Source organism: Mya arenaria, chromosome 4, assembly GCF_026914265.1.
Source record: "Mya arenaria isolate MELC-2E11 chromosome 4, ASM2691426v1".
In the NCBI taxonomy this organism is placed as follows: domain Eukaryota; kingdom Metazoa; phylum Mollusca; class Bivalvia; order Myida; family Myidae; genus Mya; species Mya arenaria.
In genome coordinates, this window is record NC_069125.1 from 21,584,385 (window position 1) to 21,608,520 (window position 24,136).

Sequence of the window (24,136 nt, forward strand, 5' to 3'; positions counted from 1 at the left end):
ACCCCCAAAAACAAAAGGGGTCATGTACTGGTCAGGCCCAATTCCAAGTCAAGTTTGAGGGCCATGGGTGCAGGCATTGTCAAGTTATCACACGGAAAACCTTTAACCATTCAAGGTGACTGTGACCTTGACCTTTGGCTTGATGACCCCCAAAAACAATAGGAGTCTTCTACTGGTCAGGCCCAACCTCCAATTCAATTATGAGGGCCATGGGTGCAGGCATTGTCGAATTATCACTTGGACAACCTTTTACCATTCAAGGTCACTGTGACCTTGACCTTTGGCCCGATGACCCCCCAAAACAATAGGGGTCATCTACTGGTCAGGCCCAACCTCCAATTCAATTATGAGGGCCATGAGTGCCGGCATTGTTGAGTTATCACTCGGTCAACCTTTTACCATTCAAGGTCACTGTGAACTTGACCTTTGACCTGATGAGCCCCAAAAACAATAGGGGTCAGCTACTGGTCAGGCCCAACCTCCAAGTCAACTTTGAGGGCCATGGGTGCAGGCATTGTCAAGTTATCACTCGGACAACCTTTTACCATTCAAGGTCACTGTGACCTTGACCTTTGGCCTGATGACCCCCCAAAACAATAGGGGTCATCTACTGGTCAGGCCCAACCTCCATGTCAAGTTTGAGGGCCATGGGTGCAGGCATTGTTGAGTTATCACTCGGACAAGCTTTAAAATTATTTTACCATTAAAGGTCACTGTGACCTTGACCTTTGACCCAATGACCCCCAAAATAGGGGTCATCTACTGGTCAGGTCCAACCTTCATGTGAAGTTTGATGACCATACATCCAGGAATTGTTGAGTTATCACTTGGACACGCTTTGGTCTACCGACGGACCGACCGACCGACCGACCGACGGACCGACCGACCGATATATCGACATGCCTGTGCAAAGCAATATACCCCTCTTCTTCGAAGGGGGGCATAATTATAACAAAAGGAAATTTGAACGTACCGTGTATTTGTTATGCAAAATTACTTGTATAGTATTCCAGCAATTCATCTATATGAACTCGGAAATCAAATTATTACTCGGTAATATATGTAAGAACTCTTGATGTAACGCGAACGTCCCGCAATACGGCAAATACAATGAATGCAATATTATCAGTCTAATTTTATCTTACCAACGAAAATACGTTTTAAAGCAGTTTAAGTCTACCCAGGCCGTTTTTATAGTCAGTTTAAAAAAATATATATATTTTTTTTGCTTTTTATTTTTTTGTCTTTCAATATGAAGTTTAAAACCTTAAATGCTTATATAGAAGATAACTTTAACACCATTCTCCAATGATGAAAATGACATTCTTATATAAAGCCTAGTAAAAAAAAATAAAAAAAAGCCTACCTACCTACCCTACCTATTTTTGAAAAGGATGTAACCCTAACCAAACAATTTTTTTTTAGGCCCCATACTCATACCCAACCCCACCAGCCCCGGCAGTTGTCTTGCAATGGATCTTTGGGTACAACGCTAAATAACAACACATATGTATGAAATAAATGTTATGATATAATAATAAAGCACAATGACTTACTTTCACTGAAATGTACTGATATTTATGTTGTCTAACCTGGTCTAAAATAATTTGTTAAGAGTATATGGTATTCTTATCAATGCAGGATTATAGATAGAGGAATTTCACGCAAATGTATAACCCACTCAACTATTTATTCTAAACCCTTTAAGACTACCTTAACATTGGTACACGACTATTTCAGTGAACGTAAGTTATTGACCGCAGTGAAGTGTTTATACCCTCAACATCGTCTATGAATTAAAAGAGGCTGTGGGGTCTTCCCATACGATAAATTTATCTTCGGTCAGTGTAAAATGGTGAATTTTAGAGTATACAATCTTGCTAAAATAGTACACAGGTGTATCTGGTGTGTAATTTTGCATTAAAAACACGTGGTATGTTCTTATCGGGTACCACATTTTCTTTTATTATTTATATCAAAATGTGTCTTAAGAACGCTATTATTGTTGCACTCACACAGATATTCCGTTTTAACAACTTTTTTTTTGTCTTGGTAAGAACAATTATTTGCGTAAGGCCACTCCTTTTTTATTTTTTGGTTTACAAGAATTTTTGGAAAAAATGTCCACCGGGTGGTCGAAAAAACAAAAGAAAAAAAAGAGGAAAAAAGTCACAAAACATACTCTTAAAGGGTGAAAATCAGAGAACAACATAAAAACATTGAAAATTTATATCATTTACTTGACATTTTAAATTTTTAAACTGCTATTAATGCATGTTTTAATACACTCAAAGTTTCAAAGTTCAAATTAAACACACAGTTTAAATCTTACATACTGTGCATATAAAACATCAATGAAATTGACTATAAAACATGTTTACATGTATAAACTACACTTTTTATCAAAGATACATTGAATATTACTCGGCAGGACATTTGTTTAGCTTTAAGTGTATGCTAAAGCAAAAGTGAATGCAGAACACTTAAAACTGACCAATATTAAATTGGAAAAAAGGGAAGGCATATTTTACGCTTTAAAATACACAAGAATTGCACTGTATTAAGACAACACATTACATTTTCTAAGCATTGTTTCAGTTATTTCAAAATTGGAAAATGTCAACAAAGTGAAATAATTTCCAATTTTGTAAACAAGGAGGTAATATTGTATGAAGACATTGTGCTTTAATATTGTGCAAACAGTTCCTGAAAAACTAAAAACCAAACTAGACCTAGATTTGAGTTTTAATAACCTTTACCACACGGGGTCCTAGTTGTGTGTAACCCAATCCATGCTAAGTCCGGATATTTTCGGACCGAGATATTTACCATGCGATGTTCAGCAAATCCATTTCAAATTCAAATCTTGCAGCAAATTACCACATCAGTACATAAAAATCACATAGCAAAATAATAAATCTAGCATGTGACTTAACTTTATGTAACAATGATAGTAACAGTGAAATCTATGATTATGTATCGGATATTTTCATCTTCTCCCAACTCCGCCAATTTGTGTATCAAGCGTTCACAGGGAATCTATACTTCATGAGTGTTTATTTTTCATTTTAAAGAGTATACCTTGGTTACAACCACAAATCTCATTTATAGTGAAATATCAAGTTCATTACAAATTAAAATAGACTTATTCAAAATAGTTTTCCGTGTTGTTTTATCTTAATGTTTTGCACACAACTCCTGGCATTAATAAATGCCATTGAAACATGTGTTCAACTCTTTCATTGTTTTTACTCTACTTTTAACCCAAACATGAATAAACATGTAATCTAGAATAAAAACAAGCTTTACATTGACTCAATGACAAGCATTTCCAAACCAGTTTGTGATTTAAAATCCATAAACACAACCGACCGAACTTGTGAAACTAGGTCACCGGTGTCAACTTAGAAATTTTACTTTCGATTACACCACTCACACTAAGTGCACTGTTATTTGATATTTAACCATAAAATGTTATAAAATAAAAAAAATCACACATAATTTACAGATATTTGTGTCTACTTATTCGATGGCAGCCGCTGCCACTTATTTTTCATCTATAAACAACAATATTTTCAGGACCTAAATTTGCGGGGAAAAACAACAATCACGTGACAGTTATTGTTTGTGTCGGCTGTTAAATTTGCCAACGTATTTTGCTATTGTTATTTTAACAACTCCTGCATATTAAACTTAATTATTTCATACAAAGAATGACTGCTATCGTCAATTCCGCCATTGCCAACGGCGCTGCCATAACAGTTGACTGGCTCACATGCTATCACTATAAATCGGCGAACACGGCTACGGAAAAACAAACCAGTCGAGATCTACTGCATTCGTACTCTTATCTGTTCGTTTTTTTTCGTTTCGCACCAAAATCAATACGGTCGGGAAAATAATTTTGAAAAAAAAAAAGTGAAATTCATTTTATTTTTTTTTTTGTACTTTTCGGAAAATTAGACTCGCCGGTTTTGTAAACCAATTTATATAAAAGTAGTGGCCTAAGTAATAGTTAACTGATACCAAAAGATTGTTAATCAAAGATCAGATCGCAGATTTTCATATTTCCGTAAAAATAATATTTTATAGCTTAAACCGTTCCTAACGATTTAAAAAAAAATGCATAAAACAAATTTTTGAATTTAAATATAATTTTTTGCCGGCAGTCTTATAAAGCGGGTTTCCATGGATTTTCGCAAAAATAGCTCGTTCCAGGACCTATATTAAAAAGTTGTCAAACCGTTTAATCTGTGAAAATGCAGCTTTAAAACACGCTTATTCTGATTCTGCTTCACACAAAATCTGCATAAAACTTCGTCGCCCAACATAAAAGGTGTTCAAACAAGAAAAAATCGGCCGTATAATACCCATGTAAGTGCAGTAGCGGTCGAAAAGATAAATAATGCAAATATTCAATAACAAATACCTAAAACAGGTACAAGAATCTTCAACTTGGGCCGAAAACACAGTTTCAAGTTACGTATTTTTTTTTTGTAAAGGCCTCTAGAAACATAGGTTAAAAAACCGAGAGACGCTTACACGTGTGGTCTCCGGGTAGGCGTATTGATATTGCGAGAAAGGTGATATAACTTACTTACCAGGTGAAAATACATCCTTGAAACACCAAAATTCCTTTCAACGCCGCCATTTAATTCGGCTTCACACAATTTCCCTCACTTAAAATTCGGCGAACACGTTTCACGTTGGACCCCCTGCTAAATGTTGATCCAAACTCATAAAACAACAAAGAGATCTAGTCACGAAAATATATTACACGAATTCCTTTTCAACATATGTACTTGAAATAAAAGTATCTATTACATTTCGGGAATAGATCTATAGATTAACAGAATATAATTATAATAATTCCTTATATTAATGCGCTTAACAGAGATTCAAACAGTACTTACCATTTACAAAAAACCAAAAATCTGATTTGACTTTCATCTTCTCTTTGAAATGGCACAGATACCGCGGTGAATATAAAACTAAATAATTTAGTAGATAAAAATCAAATAAACATGAACTGAATCTTTTAATTACATAATTAATTAAAAATAACCATATAAACTTAAATTGGTTCATAAAAAATAAAAGCTATTGTTTATGTTATTATGTTTAAACATTCAAATTTAGTATTCATACAGTATTATTATGCATACAATGTTTCAGTCAATATGCCCATATCGGGCCATGCAATGTCGGGCCGATATCAGCAAACACTGGCCGATATGCCGATATTCAGCCGACATCGGCCCGATATGGCTATATTTGCTGGGATATTCACAGGTCAACTATCTAAATTATTTCGACGAAAACATTAAATGCAAGAATGCAAAACAAGGGTTATACTATATAAGCTAACATAAGCCCAATATTATTATAGTGTAGAATAATCAAACTTGGTGACCATTTTACGCATTGCGATGCTTCTTGCAACCTGGACAGCAATTTCTATCCGTTGGACTTTCTCACGGCAACCTGCCTCCCGTTCTTGGTGTTCGTCAGCCTCACACACGGTCATCTGCAGGAGACACAAAACAAACAAAACACTAAATAAGAACTTTAATCGCTTAAAAATGCAACAGTGAGTTGTTACAATTGAAGAGTAAGTCGAGATACTATACCGTTATGACGAGATCAAAATTCGTTTAAACGGGAAAGAAAATCGTTTTAACCTAACTGTTATAACGAGAAATTAAGACGTAATAGTGATAACGAAGCCAGTGTAACGAGGAAGAAAGACGTTTAAAATATATACTTATTCGTTACACCGAGAAACTAAACCGTCATAATAAGATTTGAATCCGTTTTAAGTGTGATTTAACAAAAGATAGGACGCGAAATTTTAGTTTTTAGTATTTCACTCCTAGCTGTTGAGGTTATATATCTCAAAATATGAAATAAAACTAGTTTCACATTTAAATCTTTGTAAAAAATACAAACTGTTAAACTCTGATCTGTAGTTCCGTTGCAATGGGCTTATACTACTGAAAACTGGTAAGATTTTATTTTACAATAGTAGCATTTTTGCCCTCGACATGAATTATGTAACCAACCACAGAAAATTTAAAAGTATGCTCACGGATGCATATCTGTAGTAGGTGTATGAAAGCAAGAATAATATTTTTTGCCGACAACTTTCAACAAAAATACTTAAAGATGCAACGCATAAAATGTTCAGTACTACTTGTCTTAAGATACAGATCATGCTTGTATTTATCATAGTGCTTATGACAATTCTCAAAACACCAACATCAAAGAGTAAACAAACTTAAAAGACATGTTCAACTAGAAATGTGCCAATAGGACACGGATGCCCACATATGCAGCGATTGCCATAAAAGCAAGGGCCATTACTCCAGTCTCAATAAATGTGCATAAAAATAATGAGTTTCACACCTTAATAACATCAAATACATTTATGAAAATATCATATGGTTTTGAAGTTATGAGCGACACAAGTGCAACGAGTCCAAACAAACCAATTATTGCTTGTGCAAGGGCCATAACACTGCATATACAATTTGCAGCGGCAAACAAAACCCCAGAAACACATTTTATTAATCACACCATTTACATTCCCATAAATGTTCATGACTCTAGGTACAATGTAAAATAGTTTTGATCGACGCAATTTTTGCTAATTCAAGTAAGAAAACTCTGGTTTTACAAAGTGCAGCAAGAAACAATCCCCAGGTGCACAACTTTATCACACCAACAACATTTCCCCAACCTTTCAGGACTCATGGTCATACATGATTGGATTGTTCACCGACACAAATCAAGAAATGCCATTTTACTAATTCAATGACAATACCACTGGTTTTACTTATTGCAGCGGGACACAACACTTCATCAACCCATTGACATTCCCCTATGGTTTCATGTCTCTAAGTAATACAGTTTTGGATTTTTGAACGACACAAGTACAGAAATGCATAGTTTTACAAATACAAGGGCTATCATTCTGATTTAACTAAGTGAAGTGGCGAACAAAACCCAAGGTGCATAATTTCATCACCCCGTTGAGATTTCATTACTATAGGTAATATAGTTTGGGGGTTTTGATTGACACGAGCCTAGAAATGCCCATTATTGCTAAATGCCATAACTCTTGAACTACTAACGTACTGCAGATGGAAACAAAACCCCAGTTGCAAAACTTTATCACCTAAATAGCATTCCAACAAAATAAATGATATTTTTTTATGAATGCATGCTTAAATATGTGTCGTTAATTATGTTTCAACCTTACACTGCATACCACATGTCATAATTATTATATTAATAATCTCACATGCTCATTTTGTAGATGGGTTTTGATCTGACAATAAACAAAAATTTACAGTGTGATGTTACCTCCTTCCAATTTAACTAATATACTCATGAGAAAACAAGTATGTTTTCAATGCGCATTGAATAAATGTCACACAAAAGAAATGTTATTACATAATTCAAGTTATTCAAGTACAATTTCAAGCCTTTCTTTTGATGACTTAAGGGCATTCCTGACGGCAGATTTTCCCATTTGTGACACAGTTATTGCATATGGGCCTCACAATGTCAGATCAGGAATTTGTTCCTCATCGCTAGGAACTATCTCTTGAACTCATCAGAAAAACAATAGGGCCTAAAACGCTCACCTAAGCAAAGGGCCATAACTCGGTGATAAAGCGTTAATACACAGAGAGGGTCACCCGAGGAAGTTTCCTGTGAAGTTTCATTGAATTTGGCCAGGTAGTTTCAGGTGAGATGTTTTTGGGCAATTGTTGACAGACGGACGGACGGACGGACGGACGACGGACAAAGACCGATCACAATAGCTAACCTTGAGCACGTCGTGCTCTGGTGAGCTAAAACACTGGTGCAAATTTCACTGAAACACTTGCATAACAAGAAATGTTTGTCAAACATTATGCCCCCATGAGCGCCATGTTGTCAATAGTATTTGGACAATTAAATGAAATATGCATGGACTACAAGCTACGCTTCTGAAATCTGGGGGTATAAAAACCTGAGTGTGATTGAAAAGGTCCATCCGCCTTTTCTGTGCAGAAAAACAATCAAAACACTGGAAGTGCTGACAGACTGGGGGAATGGTAAAGTAGGTGTCGAGACTGATTTTGATGAAGCAAAGAATTGAAGTGGTGATTGCGAGATGGAGTTAATATTAATTGAAAATACGTCAATTCTGAACATGACTTATGTCTTAGAACTGTTGATGTTTGATATGTGCAAACAGTATGGTTTTAATGTTAAAAATTGTGTGGGAGTGTGTAATATCGTTACGAAAGATGTTGTAAAGTCGATTGGTCTGTGAATTCTGCAAACAATAAGTGATATTTACTAACAATTTGTCAATTGATGTTGCAAGTAGTAAGCTGTGAGTGATTCATGATATGAAAGCAATAATACAGTATGGAAGAAGTTGTTGCAACATGTATTGACTTACAAATAATATATACATTATCCACCGAGACTCGTACAAACTTGCATCCATGCTATCCATCGTTATGCAATCCTCAATCTGCACAGTGCAGATTGTTAGTGAATATCACATGCATCTCACAACTTTAATGCTTTACGTTATTAAATCAGTCTCGACAACCACTTTGCTATTCCCCAAGTCTCTAAGCACTTTCAATGCTCTGATTTCCAGATAACAATCGCAAATATTTAGACAGCAAGGAGTCGGTAGTGACGACATCCATTAGGTAACATGTCATTTCAACAAAATTTACAGGCCATTTATCGCTTATTGATACCTCAATGCACTGCAATATCGCTTATGAAGTGCCTCTTCATATTTAAAGGGGCTAGATACCAGATGGTCCAAAAAATGGGCACAGTATTTCCTCAAAACAAACCTAGAATTGTCAATGCTGGCTAGAAGACACAATGATGTTGAAGTGTCAGCTGTGTTTCTACGTTTAAAATAGCGCATAATGGTTTTATGAATACAGATAATTATCCGATGCTATTTTTAAACTGGCTGGGATTCACGATGTAGACAACCCTAGTAAATTTCGAATTGGAAAAGGCGCAAAAACTTCGAAAGATTCATGTGTCGTAAGCGATGTGATACATCAGTAAGTAAGATTCAATGTGTTGTGCACAACGATGTCAGATTTATGATTTTTTTTGACAATTTTCTTTTTTGTTTTACAACTGTATCATCTTGTGGCTAGTTCCTTTAGGATTAGGAGGTATATTCCGTAACACTCAAAAACCAAGTGCGTGTGTGTACCTTTCTTCGCTACACTTCCAAAATGTGACGGGTTTTTTACACAAAGTTTAACTCAGACAGTTGCGAATGTTAACAACATCAGATGAAATTATATGGATACCATATGTTCACTTAATGAACCACTTTATTACTCTCGACACCCACTAAATCTTCTTCTGTGTTTTAAGAATCATTATGTATGAACATAATCCGACCAATCACTACCATGAAATGGTTTCGGACAAGATTTTTGTAAGACTTGACCTAGTGACCACTTTTTTATCACATGTAACCCAGTTTTAAACACGTCAAAGAGTTCATTGAGGAAAACATTCTGATCACGTTTCATGAATATTAGACCAAACATAATGCCTCAAATGGGTTCCAAAGATTTTTCTAAGATCTGAGCTAGTGACCTAGTTTTTGACCCCATGTGACCCACTTTTACAAGCGGTTCATATTTCATCAAGGGGTACATCCTGGCCAAGTTTCAACAAAATCTGACCAATCATTACAATGATATGGTTCCTGGCAAGATTTTTCTACGATTTGAACTAGTGACCTAATTTTCAGTCATATGTGACCCAGTTTTATAAACGTCCAAGAGTTCTTCAAGGAAAACATTCTGATCACGTTTCATGAATATCAGACCATACATAAAACATTCTGACCAAGTTTGAACATTCTGATCAATGCCTACCAAGATATGGCTCCGGACGGACGGAAGGACGGACGGAATGAAGGACGGACGGACAACGCCAAAACAATATCCCCATCCCGAAACCTTCGATTCGGCGAGGGATAACAAAACAGATCATTCTTTAGAACGATTATCACAGGTAATGATGGCATTTCTAAGTTTTGTATGCTATATATTTACAACTTTATCTAAAAAATGCATCTTCAAATGGTATAAACGTGTAAAATCAATTAGTCTACTGGTTATTCATATGTATGGAATAACGCAAGTGGACACACTCCAAAAGTTATCAATAAACTAGTCAAACAAATTTTTATTGATCAATTTATACAAAGTTGACAAACACCTATGAATAATTTATCTAAAGAATTTAATTAAAAACTATTTAAAGACCAATTTCAATCGGAGCCTTATCTTATAGAACTTTTTAAGGATCCAAATGACAAAAATCAGAACGTCAAATCATAAGTTTCTAGTTGAAACAGGAAGAAACACAACTATTGACTCGAGCCAAAAAAACATAACAAGAGATGTGTGTCAAACATTATGCCCCCACCTCTCTAAGCGCCATGTGGTCAGGAATATTTGGACAATAGAATGAAATATGCTTTAGTTAAAAAGGCGAGATCGCAACTGCCATGGAGGAGGACTGATGGCTTTCACCCGTGCTGATCTCCCCCTTCAAACGCCGCAGGGACCTGGAAAATGATCAACTTGAGTGCCTAGAGCTGTCACTCCAGATGCGGAAATGGGGTATTCTGTGCTTGAATCGAAAACTTTGAAAGTTATACTTCTAAGTGTTTGGACAAAATGTTAATAACTTTTTGACATATTATCTGCGTAGGAGATTTGAAATATGACTTACTGAAAAGAGGAAAATGTAAACCTCTTCATAACATTTGTGATAACTTGAGCCTGGAATATATATCTCTGAACCTACATGTTTTATGAAAAACTGCAGGCCCATACTTATTGATGTCATCCTCACCAATGCAAAGTCTTTCATGCGTAAAACTGTTAACTTTAATTGCGGCCTAAGCGACTGTCACAACCTCACAGCTACTAGTTTAAGAGATGTGAGCCATTTATCAAACAGAAGGTCACTTTCAGATCATACAAGAACTTTGACAACAAGTCATTTAATGAACACCTTTCTCATGTACCGTTCCATCTCGCTCATATCTTTGAGGACATGGACGATATTTTGGGGCTCACGAACATCTATTAAAACAAGTTATTGACGAGCATGCCCAAGTAAAACAGAAAACCCCAAAAAGAATCCACCACCTTATATGAACTCTAGGTACCATAAACTTATTAACAAGGCTCGTCAAGCAAGAAACACCTATAACAGAAATCAGAACATATCCAACTGGTTAAACTGCATTAAGTTCAAAAATCTCAAAACCAAGGTGAAAAAAAAATCTTTAGCTGTTTATTTCCAAGAACGGTGTAGTGGAGGACCCAAACCTAAGGACTTCTGGCCGACAATTAAACCTTTCCTCTTACAGAAACCTACAAAAAATCAGATAACCCAATAATATTCAAATACAACATAGGGAATTTGGTTTCTGATCAAAAGCTGGTGGCCAACAAAATGAACACATTTTACATTAACATAGCCGAAAATATTGGATATCTGAAAATCAGGTTAAGGAAAAACACCCTAGTCTTGACAAAATAAAGGAAAACTGCCAAATGTCAGCTGACTTTCACTTCACCCCGGTCACTGATACAGATATTGGAAAATACATTGACAAGTTAAATCCCCAAAAAGCAACTTGTATAGATCGGATTCCTTCCAAAATCATCATTGCTGGCAAAGATACTTTATAGGTCCCCATCCGAAACATGGCCAATGAAATTATTAGCCAAGGATCATTTCCAAAAAGTATTAAGCTAGCACAAGTTACCCCAGTTTTCAAGAAAGATGACCACTTTATTGAAAAGAACTATAGATCAGTCAGTATTTTACAATGTCCAACTTATATGAACGGGTCATAAGTGAGCAACTGATTAGTCATTTCGATAAAAAAAATCACCCTTTCCTGGCAGCATTCAGAACAACATTTGGATGTCAAACTACTCTGTTAAGGCTGGTGGAAGACTGGAAAAAACCCGTTGATGAGAACAAATATGTAGGCGCAGTTCTAATGGATCTCTCAAAAGCATTCGACTGCCTGTCCCATGATCTCATCTTAGATAAGCTTGATGCATACGGTCTCTCAGCCCCAGCATGTAAACTTATGCACAGCTATCTTACAAACAGAAAGCAACGTGTCAAACTTGATCAAATTACCAGTGAGTGGAACTCCATTCTAAAAGGCGTACCACAAGGATCAATTTTAGGGCCTTTAAGTTTCAACATCTCCCTTAACGACATCTTCTACTTTATCAATAATGCAGCTTTGTATAATAATGCAGATGACAATACTCTTTCTGTGTGTGATAAAAATCCTGACGTTGTGAAGACCACTCTTGAAGAAGAAAGTAACATTTTGCTAAAGTGGTTTACTTCAATTGCAGGCTAACCCTGACAAATTTCAGGCAATTTCAGTTGGCTCAAGGTCTGTTAAAGAAATAAAACAATATAATATACTTAATCACACCATTGTTGATGAAGAGCAAGTACTACTTTTAGGTGTTGAGGTAGATAGTTTATTAAATGCTGATGCCCAGATTTCTAAAATGTGCAAAAAAGCAGCTAAGCAATTGAATATTCTTAAAAGACTAAGCAAATTTTTGACAACCAGTACTAAGCTTATTATCTTTAAATCTTTAATCAGATCCAATTTCAACTACTGAAATCTATTTCATATAGTTCAATTGCCAACATTACATTTGAGCAGAGTAAGATACATTGCTATTGAAACTTACAAATGTCTGTATGGTATCTCAACAGAATATGTTCTAAACCTTGTAACTTTTAAGACATGTAATTTTATTCTGAGATACGAAAACTGTGTAGACGTTCCATCAGTAAGAACAACTATATATGGGAAAAACTCTTTCTGCTTTGAGGCCAGTCAGGTATGGAACAGCCTCCCAAGCGAAATAAGGTGCTCACAAAACTACCTGGAGTTTAGAAGGATGGTCCGCACCTGGACAGGTCCCTCTTGTAAATGTTCAATGTTTAAATAATACCTTTTGCTTTGAAAATAGAAGAAATTGAGAACTATAAGATGTTTTACTGAATATCTTTTATCCTTTGTCATAAGTGGCAAGGAGTTTTGTTTTCAGTGAGATGGCTTACACCTTCTGGAAAAGATATGGGATTCAAAAACCAGAAAAGATTTCAGCGGACTTCTTTGATTAAAATAACAACTTATTGAATTAAATTACATGGGCTAATATCTAATTATGATTGTTTCAAATTTATATAAAAGCTGTCGAACACATACAACTACTTGTGTTTTTCTTTTTGCAAGTATTTTGTTTAGGTGTTACAACTTTACTTTTTCAATAAACATTCTTTTACAGTGATAGGTTTATTATCAAAATAACATGATAAATATCATAGCCCTTCTACGCAATACTTTTTCCTATCAAGCTATATAAGTTTTTTACGAACTACACATCAATGTACAAAGCCGATATTCCCTTGTATATTTTGCTACTTACAATCTTGCTATTTCAATGTATTGAGCGCGTGTTGACTGCTGTACAACCGGGAAACTTGTTGATGTTATCACTGTTCTCAATGCTCTGATCCAATTTTCCTATTTGTATTTGTATGCATGCTCCAATATATACTTTTATTTCCAGGTCACAAGCTCATTGTTATTTTAATTTGATATGTTATGTTACATATATGTAATGTATGTCTGTTATCCATGTCTGAAAATAGCTCATTGAGCTAATGTTTCTTTTTAACACATACCCAACTTTAAATAAAGATTCTTGTTTCTTGTATCTTGTATCTTGCATAGACTGAAGTGACAGCTGATTTGTCATTGACATTGGATGCCTTTGAGACAGTACTAAGATTATGACCATTAAAAGTGTGAGGATAGTAGGTACAGTTTTTAATCATGTTCAGATGATATTTGCAGATAAACATGTATCATCTAAGCAGGGGTCATTTACTGATTAGGCCCAACCTTCATGTGAAATTTGATGATCATAGGTCCAGGAATTGTCGAGCTTGCATTGAAGATCACCCTGACCTTGACCTTTGACCTGATGACCCCTAAAATAAAAAGGGGTCATCTACTGGTCAGGCCCAACATCCAAGTCAAGTGTGAGGGCCATGGGTGCAAGCATTGTTGAGTTATCACTCGGACAATCTTTGGTCTACCGACTTACTGCCCGACCGACCGACATGTGCAAAGCAATATACACCCTTTTCTTCTAAGGGGGGCATAATTACTGTAAATATATTATTAGCGAGGGAAATGCATCCTGTAGTGCCCAGAACTTATTAATGCAATAGAGAAATCCATTCCTATATACACCCGAATATTATAACCGGTAATTATAAAGAGTTGATGCAGACAAACAATTTTTAACTTTTACGAAAACGTACTATTTTCGACAAACACCTCGTAAATACATTTAAATCTTAACTTATTATTACCCAGGATAAACAGTTTAATGACACAGGAACTCTTAACAATCCTTTTTGCACCATGTTCCTTTAGAAATATGTTTTGTAAAGATGTATTGCTTATGTTGCCGCATCAAGTGGGCTGAGAGATTCAAGACAGTGTACTTGACTTGTATTTCAACCATTTTAATCCTTGAAGTTCGCAGATACATCTGCCGAGAATATAAAAAAATGATAGACTAAATAAGTTTGTATTTATAACATTTTTTTTCCTTTACTTTGTTCTATTTGACAATTATTTACTGTAAAACCCTGCCTAAATCGAAATGCCCATTGGGCAAATATATGTTTACGTTTATATGACATAAAATTCCTGGAAGGGGGTGGGGGGCAACTTTACCCCACTTCCAGACTTGGAAGATTAAGACTGTTTATATGCGGGGTTATTAAATAAAAATAAAAAAAGCCTTTTACATACAACACAGCTACGAAACGGTCAGTATTTCAATAAAATACTCATATACGTCAAAAATTATATTTTTAATATCAGAATTAGTTTTCAAAAAGAAAAGCGAAATACCATATAACCAGTATTTTCCTGATATTTGGAGTCTACAAACACACTTTTGTTTCGTATATACCATAAGTCCATAAATTTATCATAAATCTATCATTTAATTTAAACGTTGCCATCCATGAATTAATTTACCGTGTATATTGAATAAGCAAGCCCTGCAGACAAAGGCAGAATCAGTTGTCCACGCCTTCCGTGTCCATAGTTTGTGTTGCCTCGTGTTGTGAAAGTCCGCCTTGAATGAATCGTCCGGATTGGAAGTCGTGAATGCAAACTAATTGGTAGTCGTGAATGCAAACGTAATAAAGGTTGGATGTTAAACTTGAATGAGTTCACAACATAGTTGCTCAATCGGCCCTGGATATTCCTCAAAACCATCATGACTGCTACCTAGCATATATATCTGGAAAAAAAACAGTTTAAGGCATTTACTGAATCCAAACTGCTACTTTATTGAGTATAACTTGAGGCATTTTTGTAACTTTGCCTGGAATTGTGTCAAAAAAAATTAATCTCGCTTGATACAATACTAACCTAACAAATGTATAAAGATATCATTAAATATTATTTTCCCAAAATTCTTTGCTAAATAAAAATATATTTTTGTTCAAACGATGCCTCTCCTTCTTTGTCTTTTAAACAAATCATACATAAATTTAAAAATGACTTTCGTCTATAATTCAGCAAGCATAGCTTTTAGAGCATATATCTCTACCACATTTGTTGAATTATTATGTAAATTTATGCATAGCTCTTCAACAGACTGTGGCAGTTTCCGCTCGGAGGCACATTGCTATGAAAGAAGGATGAAATTTAGTGGAAACGCTTTCAAAATCTATAAAAAAAAATCATATTTAAGGGTAAGCTTTAAACTGCACTTTTTTGTGGTCATACTGTACAGGTTGTTCGAAAAGTAATCCCACCTTCACTTGTCTCGGGTTTAATATAAGTCTCGTTCATGCCATGAACATTCTAATCATTCTGACTTGAAATATGCTTGTTTTTATCAAAAAGACTTAACTTTTGTAAACGTTAAGTAAATCATAAACAAATGCGTAATGTTTTTTTTCGGATGTTCAGTTATGGTGAGGAATCACGTGACTTAAAAGGGTTCTCACATAGGTCACCACGGGTCACAACTGATCTTAAAAACAAAATTAATAAAATATTAGTGACGTTAACTCCTAAAAACTTTTTTGACAGAAAATATATGAAAATATTTCTAAGGATGTGACTCGTAGCGACCTTTGTGAGAACTCCTAAGTCACGTAATTTCTCATCCTCGTTATCTCAGTTTATACTTTTTAGTCTTGATTGATCGATATTAATGTTAAATTAAATTAATATTCCACTCCAAAAATGTACACAAGTTTAAATAATTAATAGGGGAACTATAACTAACTACATGTAGTACCAAAACACAAGAACATTTTTTAAATATGATTATTCATTAATATAGAAAGAGAATATCGTTTTCATATATTTACCGCAATCATCTTGATACACATGGCATAATTATGACAAATCTCAACAAAATTCTAAACAAAACATACAAATCAATTACATTTTAAGAAAATGCATACCGAAGTGACTAGTGTAAAGCCAAAATGTATACATCATGTTATATTAAATATTGTTCCAACAAATATCAACCGATACATGGATGTATGATGCAGAGCTCAACAGCTGTCGCTCTTGTTTGTTGACTCATAATCTCAAATGTTAAGCCAGGGGCGGCTATGAGGCTCTGACATTCATGTATCTGTAGACATATCATCCATCATCCAGCTATAGCACTAACAACGTAACATATTTGCCTTAACAAACATTCTACATATACTGTATCACAATTACCTGTACAAATTTTATATGTTAAAAGTCGCCTTCAAAGTGAGTTGTAATATGCAAGTTAAGCAATGTGTGCTCGAATCACTAGTCAATAACAACTATTTAAAACTATTTGGTATCCAATTTTATATTGGTTTGGTCAAAGTTATCCAATGTATTGATTTGTCAATTTTTATTTAATAATTACTTTCAACTAATCAAGTCATTTAAATTTGTGCGTGTAAACTAATCAAATATCTACATGTGGACATCTTTTCAATGTTTTATACAAAACAGCATCCGGTATAAGTTTGCAAATCCGGTTTACTTGCAAACTTAGTTTTTTTATTATCTTTAATAGATATCAACTTCAAAAGCGACATACAGAAAGTTTGCCCATTAAATATGAAATATTTTAAGTAAAATTTAAAAAATAGTTTTAAGAAATATGAAAATTTTAATTCCAAAATTGATTTCTCCCGTTGGCCACCAATTGGATTTTAGGTCCACAGCGGGGTTTTGGCAAACTCCAATTGGAGAATTTTCCATATGAGCCGAAACGGCTCTATTCATGTTTTGAGTACTTCAGTTATTACCTTTATTAATACTAAAAAAAAATAAAAAATTATGGTTTTGTAAAAACGGCTCTCCAATTGGGGAATATTCCAATTGGATAATTCCACAGTCAATTTCTATTGATAAAATTCACCAATTGGAGAATACAGAAGTTGGAGAACACAGAAGTTGGAGAAATCACCAGTTGGAGATTTTCACAGTATAACAGCTGCTGGGGAAAACTAAAGTTGGGATATATACATGCCATCATATAATTGCTAATTAATTTAATATTGATAGAATATTCAAGAAAATAACAATGCAAGATGTTAGTTGTTACCTGATTTCGCGTATACCATCGGCATTTTCAACTTGTGTGCAATCTAAAGCAGTTTTATTATATACAACTGCATCAGATGTGTAGTTTTATTAATCCTTTTCAGAAAACTGTTTGATCAAAATGCATATTTCACTAATAAATCTAAACAATCAAACTGTTTGCTTAATTTTGCATTTTCCAAAGATACTTCCTGGTGGTACTTGGTTATAATATTGAATTTTTAATCGACTTAAGGGTTAGACACTGAATGTATTCCTTTAGACCACTCGGTCAAGGATTACCCGTGAAAGCGCTTTACAGAGTCCTTTAATTATTTTTCAAAGCACCGATGAACGGGTACAACTTTCATTGGTTAAATCTCACTAAAATAAACAAGCTCGATTTTGCTAATTTAAAAGGTGAATAGCTGATAAAATCACTCACAAGTCCGTTTACCTGGCTAGAAACTTTTACTGTGTCATTTTTGAGAGGCCATCCATGAGATAGTACCCCTGGTGGGGATCGAACCCACATCGTCGTCGGTTAGAAGCAGAAACCTACACCACTAAACCACTTTCATCCTTAAAGTACCGAGAGGCAGGCATCACGCTGCAAAGGGATCGAGCTAAATGTACCATGGAATGAACCCACGACTACGACTAAAGTAGTAATCGTATTCGTACATCCATGTTGTTATGATGTTTGTGAACGGTTTGAGAAAGCAGACTGATGAAATCGTATTTTAGTCTAAAGCAAGAATCATTATATGAGGTGGCTTATTATAAACCCATTATTTGGTAAAACATATGTAGCCGACCGGTTTATATTACGATTAAAGACAGTATTACATGATTTCGATACGTTAACTGCAATAAGGCTCAAGACCACAGTTATCTGCCGCCCGTTGTTATCTGCCCCCCGTTGACCCCGTTGACCAAGATCCGGATGTGATTACAGAAAAAAAGAGTGCTTGTGTTCAAGTGTCAATATTTTATTAAAATTGAATGAAAAAGAAGCAAAAAATGTTCTTTTTGCAGAGAACTTGACTGAATTTGACACTCTATTGCAGAAATTGATAGTTTTCAATGTAAATATTGGAAAAATCATAGCTTGTGGAAGTCTGAAAATTAGTTGTTTGTAGCCGATTGACTCCCTGGCGGAAGGGTTATGTATTTGAACTCCATTTTGACAGTCGGGTCAATGGTCAACATGGTGTTTTCTTGTGATTATATTTTGTGTCTTGAATTGTTCTCGAGATGCCATGTCCTTGTTTTTCAATTGGGGTGTGTATAAAGTCAAAAGCCAGGTTAGTGTCTATATGAAACATATAGTAAAAATAACTGTGGTCTCACGCCTGATATAGAGGAAGCTTTTAGAGGGGTGGCCTATTTTAAATTGTTATAAATTCTTAATTTATACAGCTATCTGGTTGAAATTTGGCCAGTTGACAGTGCTTAGCCATAGAATATTTGTGTTTGAGTATGAAATGTGAAAATCTTATATTACATAATATAAATTAATAATATATAATTTTCTTATATATTTTTTACATTTTTAAAAAAAACTACTTTCACTTTCAATTTAATGTTTGGAAATAGTTCCAAATGATGGTAACTAATGAATGAAAGCCTCACTTTCAATTCCAAAGTATAAATGGAGGGATTTTTAAACATATGAAGCAGACCCAGGAGGAACTGTCTGTTGAAGAACCAGCCAGACAGCCCCACCCCCCACCAAGCTGCCCACCAGAGGCCAAGCTGTACTTGGTGTTTGCCAACATGCTGTAATTTGTAAGTACTTCAAGATAATATATTAGAAAATTGTATCCAAACTGAAGTACAAAGTGAGACAGTTTGGTCATAAAAGCCCATTGAGACTGTTTGTTCCATTCCTAAATGAATTTCTTTCATGTTGTCAATCATTTCTGATGTGGCTTTGATAATAATATTATTTTCTAATGAAACTGCTGACTTGTATCAGTCTTTGGTCTGTATTGTGCATCTATTCACCTATTTTGTTTGCTCTTTTAAGCAAACATTACATTAATTGCAAATTCTATAAGCAATTAAACAAAACTTACTACACATAGGATGCAGAATGATGTTTTATTTAGTGTGCATATGATTTTCAACTTATGGACAAGAAAACATATACTTTAACAATCACAGCAACACAATGAGATCCCAATTTTAAAGAAATAATGCCACCTTTCATTAATTCATTAATTCATTCTATCAATCATTCATATATATTCATTAATTCATTCATTTATTCAGTTTATTCATTGAAAAACTTGACATTTCTCAAGGCAAAATAAATAAAAAGTGAGCAGCTTTCATAAAGAATAGAGCCTTTTCCCTTCCTGCATTAAAAAAACACAACCTTAATACATTATAAATGTTTTAAAAACCCTAATTTATTGCTTATTTTAATAGCCAGCCTGGTTGCTGTAGCCACAGAGGAATTTTCAAGGACAAGAACCAGTGCTGGTAAAACTGTGGTCTCGTGTGGTTTTCCATACCGGCTCTCGGCAAGGATTTTCAAGAAAGGAATACCATCTCCAAGTAAGAAGAAATTCTAAGCATGTCTGGTTTGAATGCTTGCAAAATGCATCTGGGTACTCAATAAGATGAGATTTACCTTTGAGTTGTTAAAAACTGATTGCAAAATGTCCAAAAGACTATATATTCTATTAAATTTGTCCTGAAAATCTTTGAATTCATGAACTTTTCTGCATATTTATTACATTTATGACTATATTAAAGGTTGTGTTAAATGCCTCAAATGAGTGTTTATAGGCCTTTTTCAAACTTTAACAGTAGTGGCAGATAGTTTTATTTGTGTAAAACATTGCTTTTGTGTCTTGCTTGCAGATCATGATGTGCCAATAAGCTCCAGTTAGCTGCGGCCTTTTCCCCAGGCGGTAGTCCTGCAATCTGAATCCAGGAGATGCAGCTCTGAATCCAACATTTCAGAAGAATGAAGATGTAAGTCAACTCTGTAGTACTTGTTTGTGTGTAAATGATTCCAATGAGTGAGATTTATAGCAAATCAGGTGTAAATAATCATCTTATAGACAATGGTGAAGTGCTGTACTCTGAATTTAATGCCAAATCTAGCCTTCAAAACAGATTCTTAAAGTTTTTTTGTTTTTTTTTAAATGGGCATAATAATGCTATCTCTGCATTTTCTACATCATGTAGCCACCTCATACATGAAAACACTAGCAGTTGTCATGAATCTTTAAGTTTTGGTGTGTTTTTTGCCATTTCCTTTGTTGCGCCATTTGTCCCGGAAGCCAACAATTTGGCATAAAGTGTTGTTTAGACTGTCTATTAACACATGATCACTAAATGTCTTGTGTTAAACTGAACAGTTCTGTTACCTTTGTATATAAGTGGACCAGAAAAGCAAAGTTTTGACAAGTTGAGGCATTTCAGTTTGGCTCTATGTCATTTTTTATATAAAACACTAAGCCGATGAAGTGGAAAAACCTTATTTTGCTTAGAAAAAAAATCTTAAAAGAGTATGCAGGCCAGTTTTGTGGTGCTGTTCTATAGACACCATTAAAAGCTACAAGGAAAACTTTACTTGGTCAAATTATTCCAATGCATAAGGAAATAATGGCTCTTCAAAGGTTTGCGGCTTAACATTTGAGGGAAATGGCTGTTTCTGCTTTTTATGAAAATACCACAGGTGCTAATACCTGTCTCATTCATTTAGTGTTTGATATATCATTGCCAAACTTTCAGTATGTGTTGCATATAGCCTGAAGCTGAACTATAGGAGTTTTGAAGTCTGTTTCTGAAAAAATGTTGCTTAAATAGGATCAAGACCACAGTTATCTGCCCCCCGTTGACCAAGATCCAGATGTGAATACAGAAAAAAAGAGTGCTTGTGTTCAAGTATCAATATTTTATTAAAATTGAATGAAAAAGAAGCAAAAAATGTTCTTTTTGCAGAGAACTTGACTGAATTTGACACTCTATTGCAGAAATTGATAGTTTTCAATGTAAATATTGGAAAAATCATAGCTTGTGGAAGTCTGAAAATTAGTTGTTTGTAGCCGATTGACTCCCTGGCGGAAGGGTTATGTATTTGAACTCCATTTTGACAGTCGGGTCAATGGTCAACATGGTGTTTTCTTGTGATTATATTTTGTGTCTTGAATTGTTCTAGAGATGCCATGTCCTTGTTTTTCAATTGGGGTGTGTATAAAGTCAAAAGCCAGGAAACATATAGTAAAAATAACTGTGGTCTCACGCCATAACAAAGGAAGTAGGCAAGTTGCCGTGTGAAGAAAGCAGGTCAAGAATGTGCTATATACTATTGAGTAAATGCTATTTTGTTTACAGTCTGAAGTAGATCTTGATTGAAATTGTGTTTAAGCTGTCTTTAACAAATGTTTACATCAGTGTTTGTGATATTTTTAATATGCTGTTGTTGCAGGTTTCTTTGTAAGATATGCTAACTTGTACATTAGTCTAAAATAATAGACGTGTTATGCACCAGTCAATTGTAACCATGGCCCCCATGGTCCGGGGAATAGCGGGGACTTTGACTTTCGGTCCAGCCAACCCTGGGTGAAAGCCCCGTCCTGCGGGGACGAACTGATGGTAAAACCCCGGCCAAATACCCCCGCACCCTAGTCTAAAATAATAGACGTGTTATACGGGATTCTTCCAATCCCTAACGTCTAAACGGGTTTGTGCAAAAAACGGAGTGTTTTGAAAAATATTGAAATTGTATAAATCTAAGTTATATACAGTATGGTTTTAAGGTTTATATTAATATTTTACCATGTAAGTTAGAAGTAATTTTGCACAAAACAAGCATTTAATGCATTAAAATACATTATTTTCCTTTCCAATAAAACGAAAGTTGACTGACACAGACAACAATTATGCCAAGCGGAACAACTCGACCCAATCGTAATAACTCTGCCACCTCCGACAAGCTTCGAGATATACCTCGTAAATACAAACGTAACAACTCGGTCATGGGCGAAATGTTCCGATTGTTTTAAAACTGTGCCCTGAAGCCTTGCAGGTGCCCTTCATGTATATATCATTATGTTTCGACAGCAAGAAATGAAGAAAAACCCGTCAAACTCATAATTATTTGAACGATATGACATTTTTATGTATGGAACTGATATAAAATAACGTCATCTGGTAATATTTCTTGTTTTTATGATATTTTTAGATGCTAAATGCTTTAACCCGGAATCCCGATCGGAATAACTACTCACTTTTGATACTAAACAATTTGTACGTGAAGGATTTGCCATATCAAAAATCTTAAAAAAAATCCGTAAACGTACATTTATTTGGACTACCCCGCACCCCAGACACTCTATATAAAGCCCAATCCCCGCTTGATTTGGCACTAAGACAAAACCACCGTGGTCACCCGGCCCTGCGGGACCACCTGGAAAGTAAAAACATAGCCCTTTTCCACGGCTATCCCCGGTATATCCCCAGACCTGGGGGGGGGGCGTGGTTACAATTGACTGGTGCGTTATACAGGATTCTTCCAATCCCTAATGTCTAAACGGGTTTGTGCAAAAACGGGTGTGTTTGAAAAATATTAAAATTGAAATAAGTGAAGTATTTTATGGTTGAAATTGATCATAAATGTTTATATTCATATTTCACCATGTAAGAGAACAATTATTTTGCACAAAACAAGCATTTAATGCATTAAAATACATTGTTTACCTTTCCAATAAAATGAAAGTTGACACAGACAAAAATAATGCCAAGCGGAACAACTTGATCCAATCGTAATAAGTCGGCCACCTCGGACAAGCTTCGAGACAGACCTCGTAAATACATTCGTCACAACTCGGCCATGGCCAAAATGTTCCGATTGTTTTAAAATAGTGCCATGAAGCCTTGCAGGTGCCCTTCATGTACATATGATCATATCGTTATGTTTTGACAGAATGAAATGAAGAAAACACGTCAAACTCATAATTATTCGTTGGATATTTATTTTTTTTTTGTGTAAAGAACTAATATAAAATAATGTTATTTGGTAATATTTCTTGTTTTTATTATATTTTGTGATGCAATATGCTTTAACCAGAAATCCCGATCGGAATAACTACCCACTTTTCATACAAAACTTGTACATATACTAAAATAAAACACATTGTCTTATTTGCATAAATTTGACGTATTACATGTGGAAAACCTTGAGTAGGCTGTAGGCATGAACATTTTGTATGAACTATCCCTTTGTCAACTTCTTTGATACACATTTTGGAGACAAGCTTGCCTGAACTTTAATAACAAATTAAGATACACAGTGGTCAAAACTATTACGTACGATTAGGGTCTTTATTGCCAATGCAGCATCATGCTCATGTAAAATAAGCA

At 34.9% G+C, this 24,136-nt stretch overlaps 1 protein-coding gene and 1 long non-coding RNA gene across 2 annotated transcripts in view; one reads left to right on the forward strand and one right to left on the reverse strand.

Annotated features, from left to right (window-relative positions):
• The window catches only part of LOC128230584 (serine beta-lactamase-like protein LACTB, mitochondrial), a 121,836-nt gene that overhangs the window by 71,491 nt on the left and 26,209 nt on the right, over positions 1-24,136 (reverse strand). The window contains 2 exon segments of the mRNA XM_052943001.1: positions 5,414-5,527; positions 15,188-15,455. Coding sequence (XP_052798961.1) covers positions 5,414-5,527; positions 15,188-15,433 — 360 coding nt within the window. The 5' untranslated portion in view covers positions 15,434-15,455.
• The window catches only part of LOC128230585 (uncharacterized), a 319,871-nt gene continuing 315,211 nt past the window's right edge, over positions 19,477-24,136 (forward strand). Inside the window, exons 1-3 of the long non-coding RNA XR_008260266.1 lie at positions 19,477-19,543; positions 20,189-20,317; positions 20,627-20,740. This is a non-coding gene — a long non-coding RNA (uncharacterized LOC128230585). The remainder of the gene's footprint in view (positions 19,544-20,188; positions 20,318-20,626; positions 20,741-24,136) is intronic.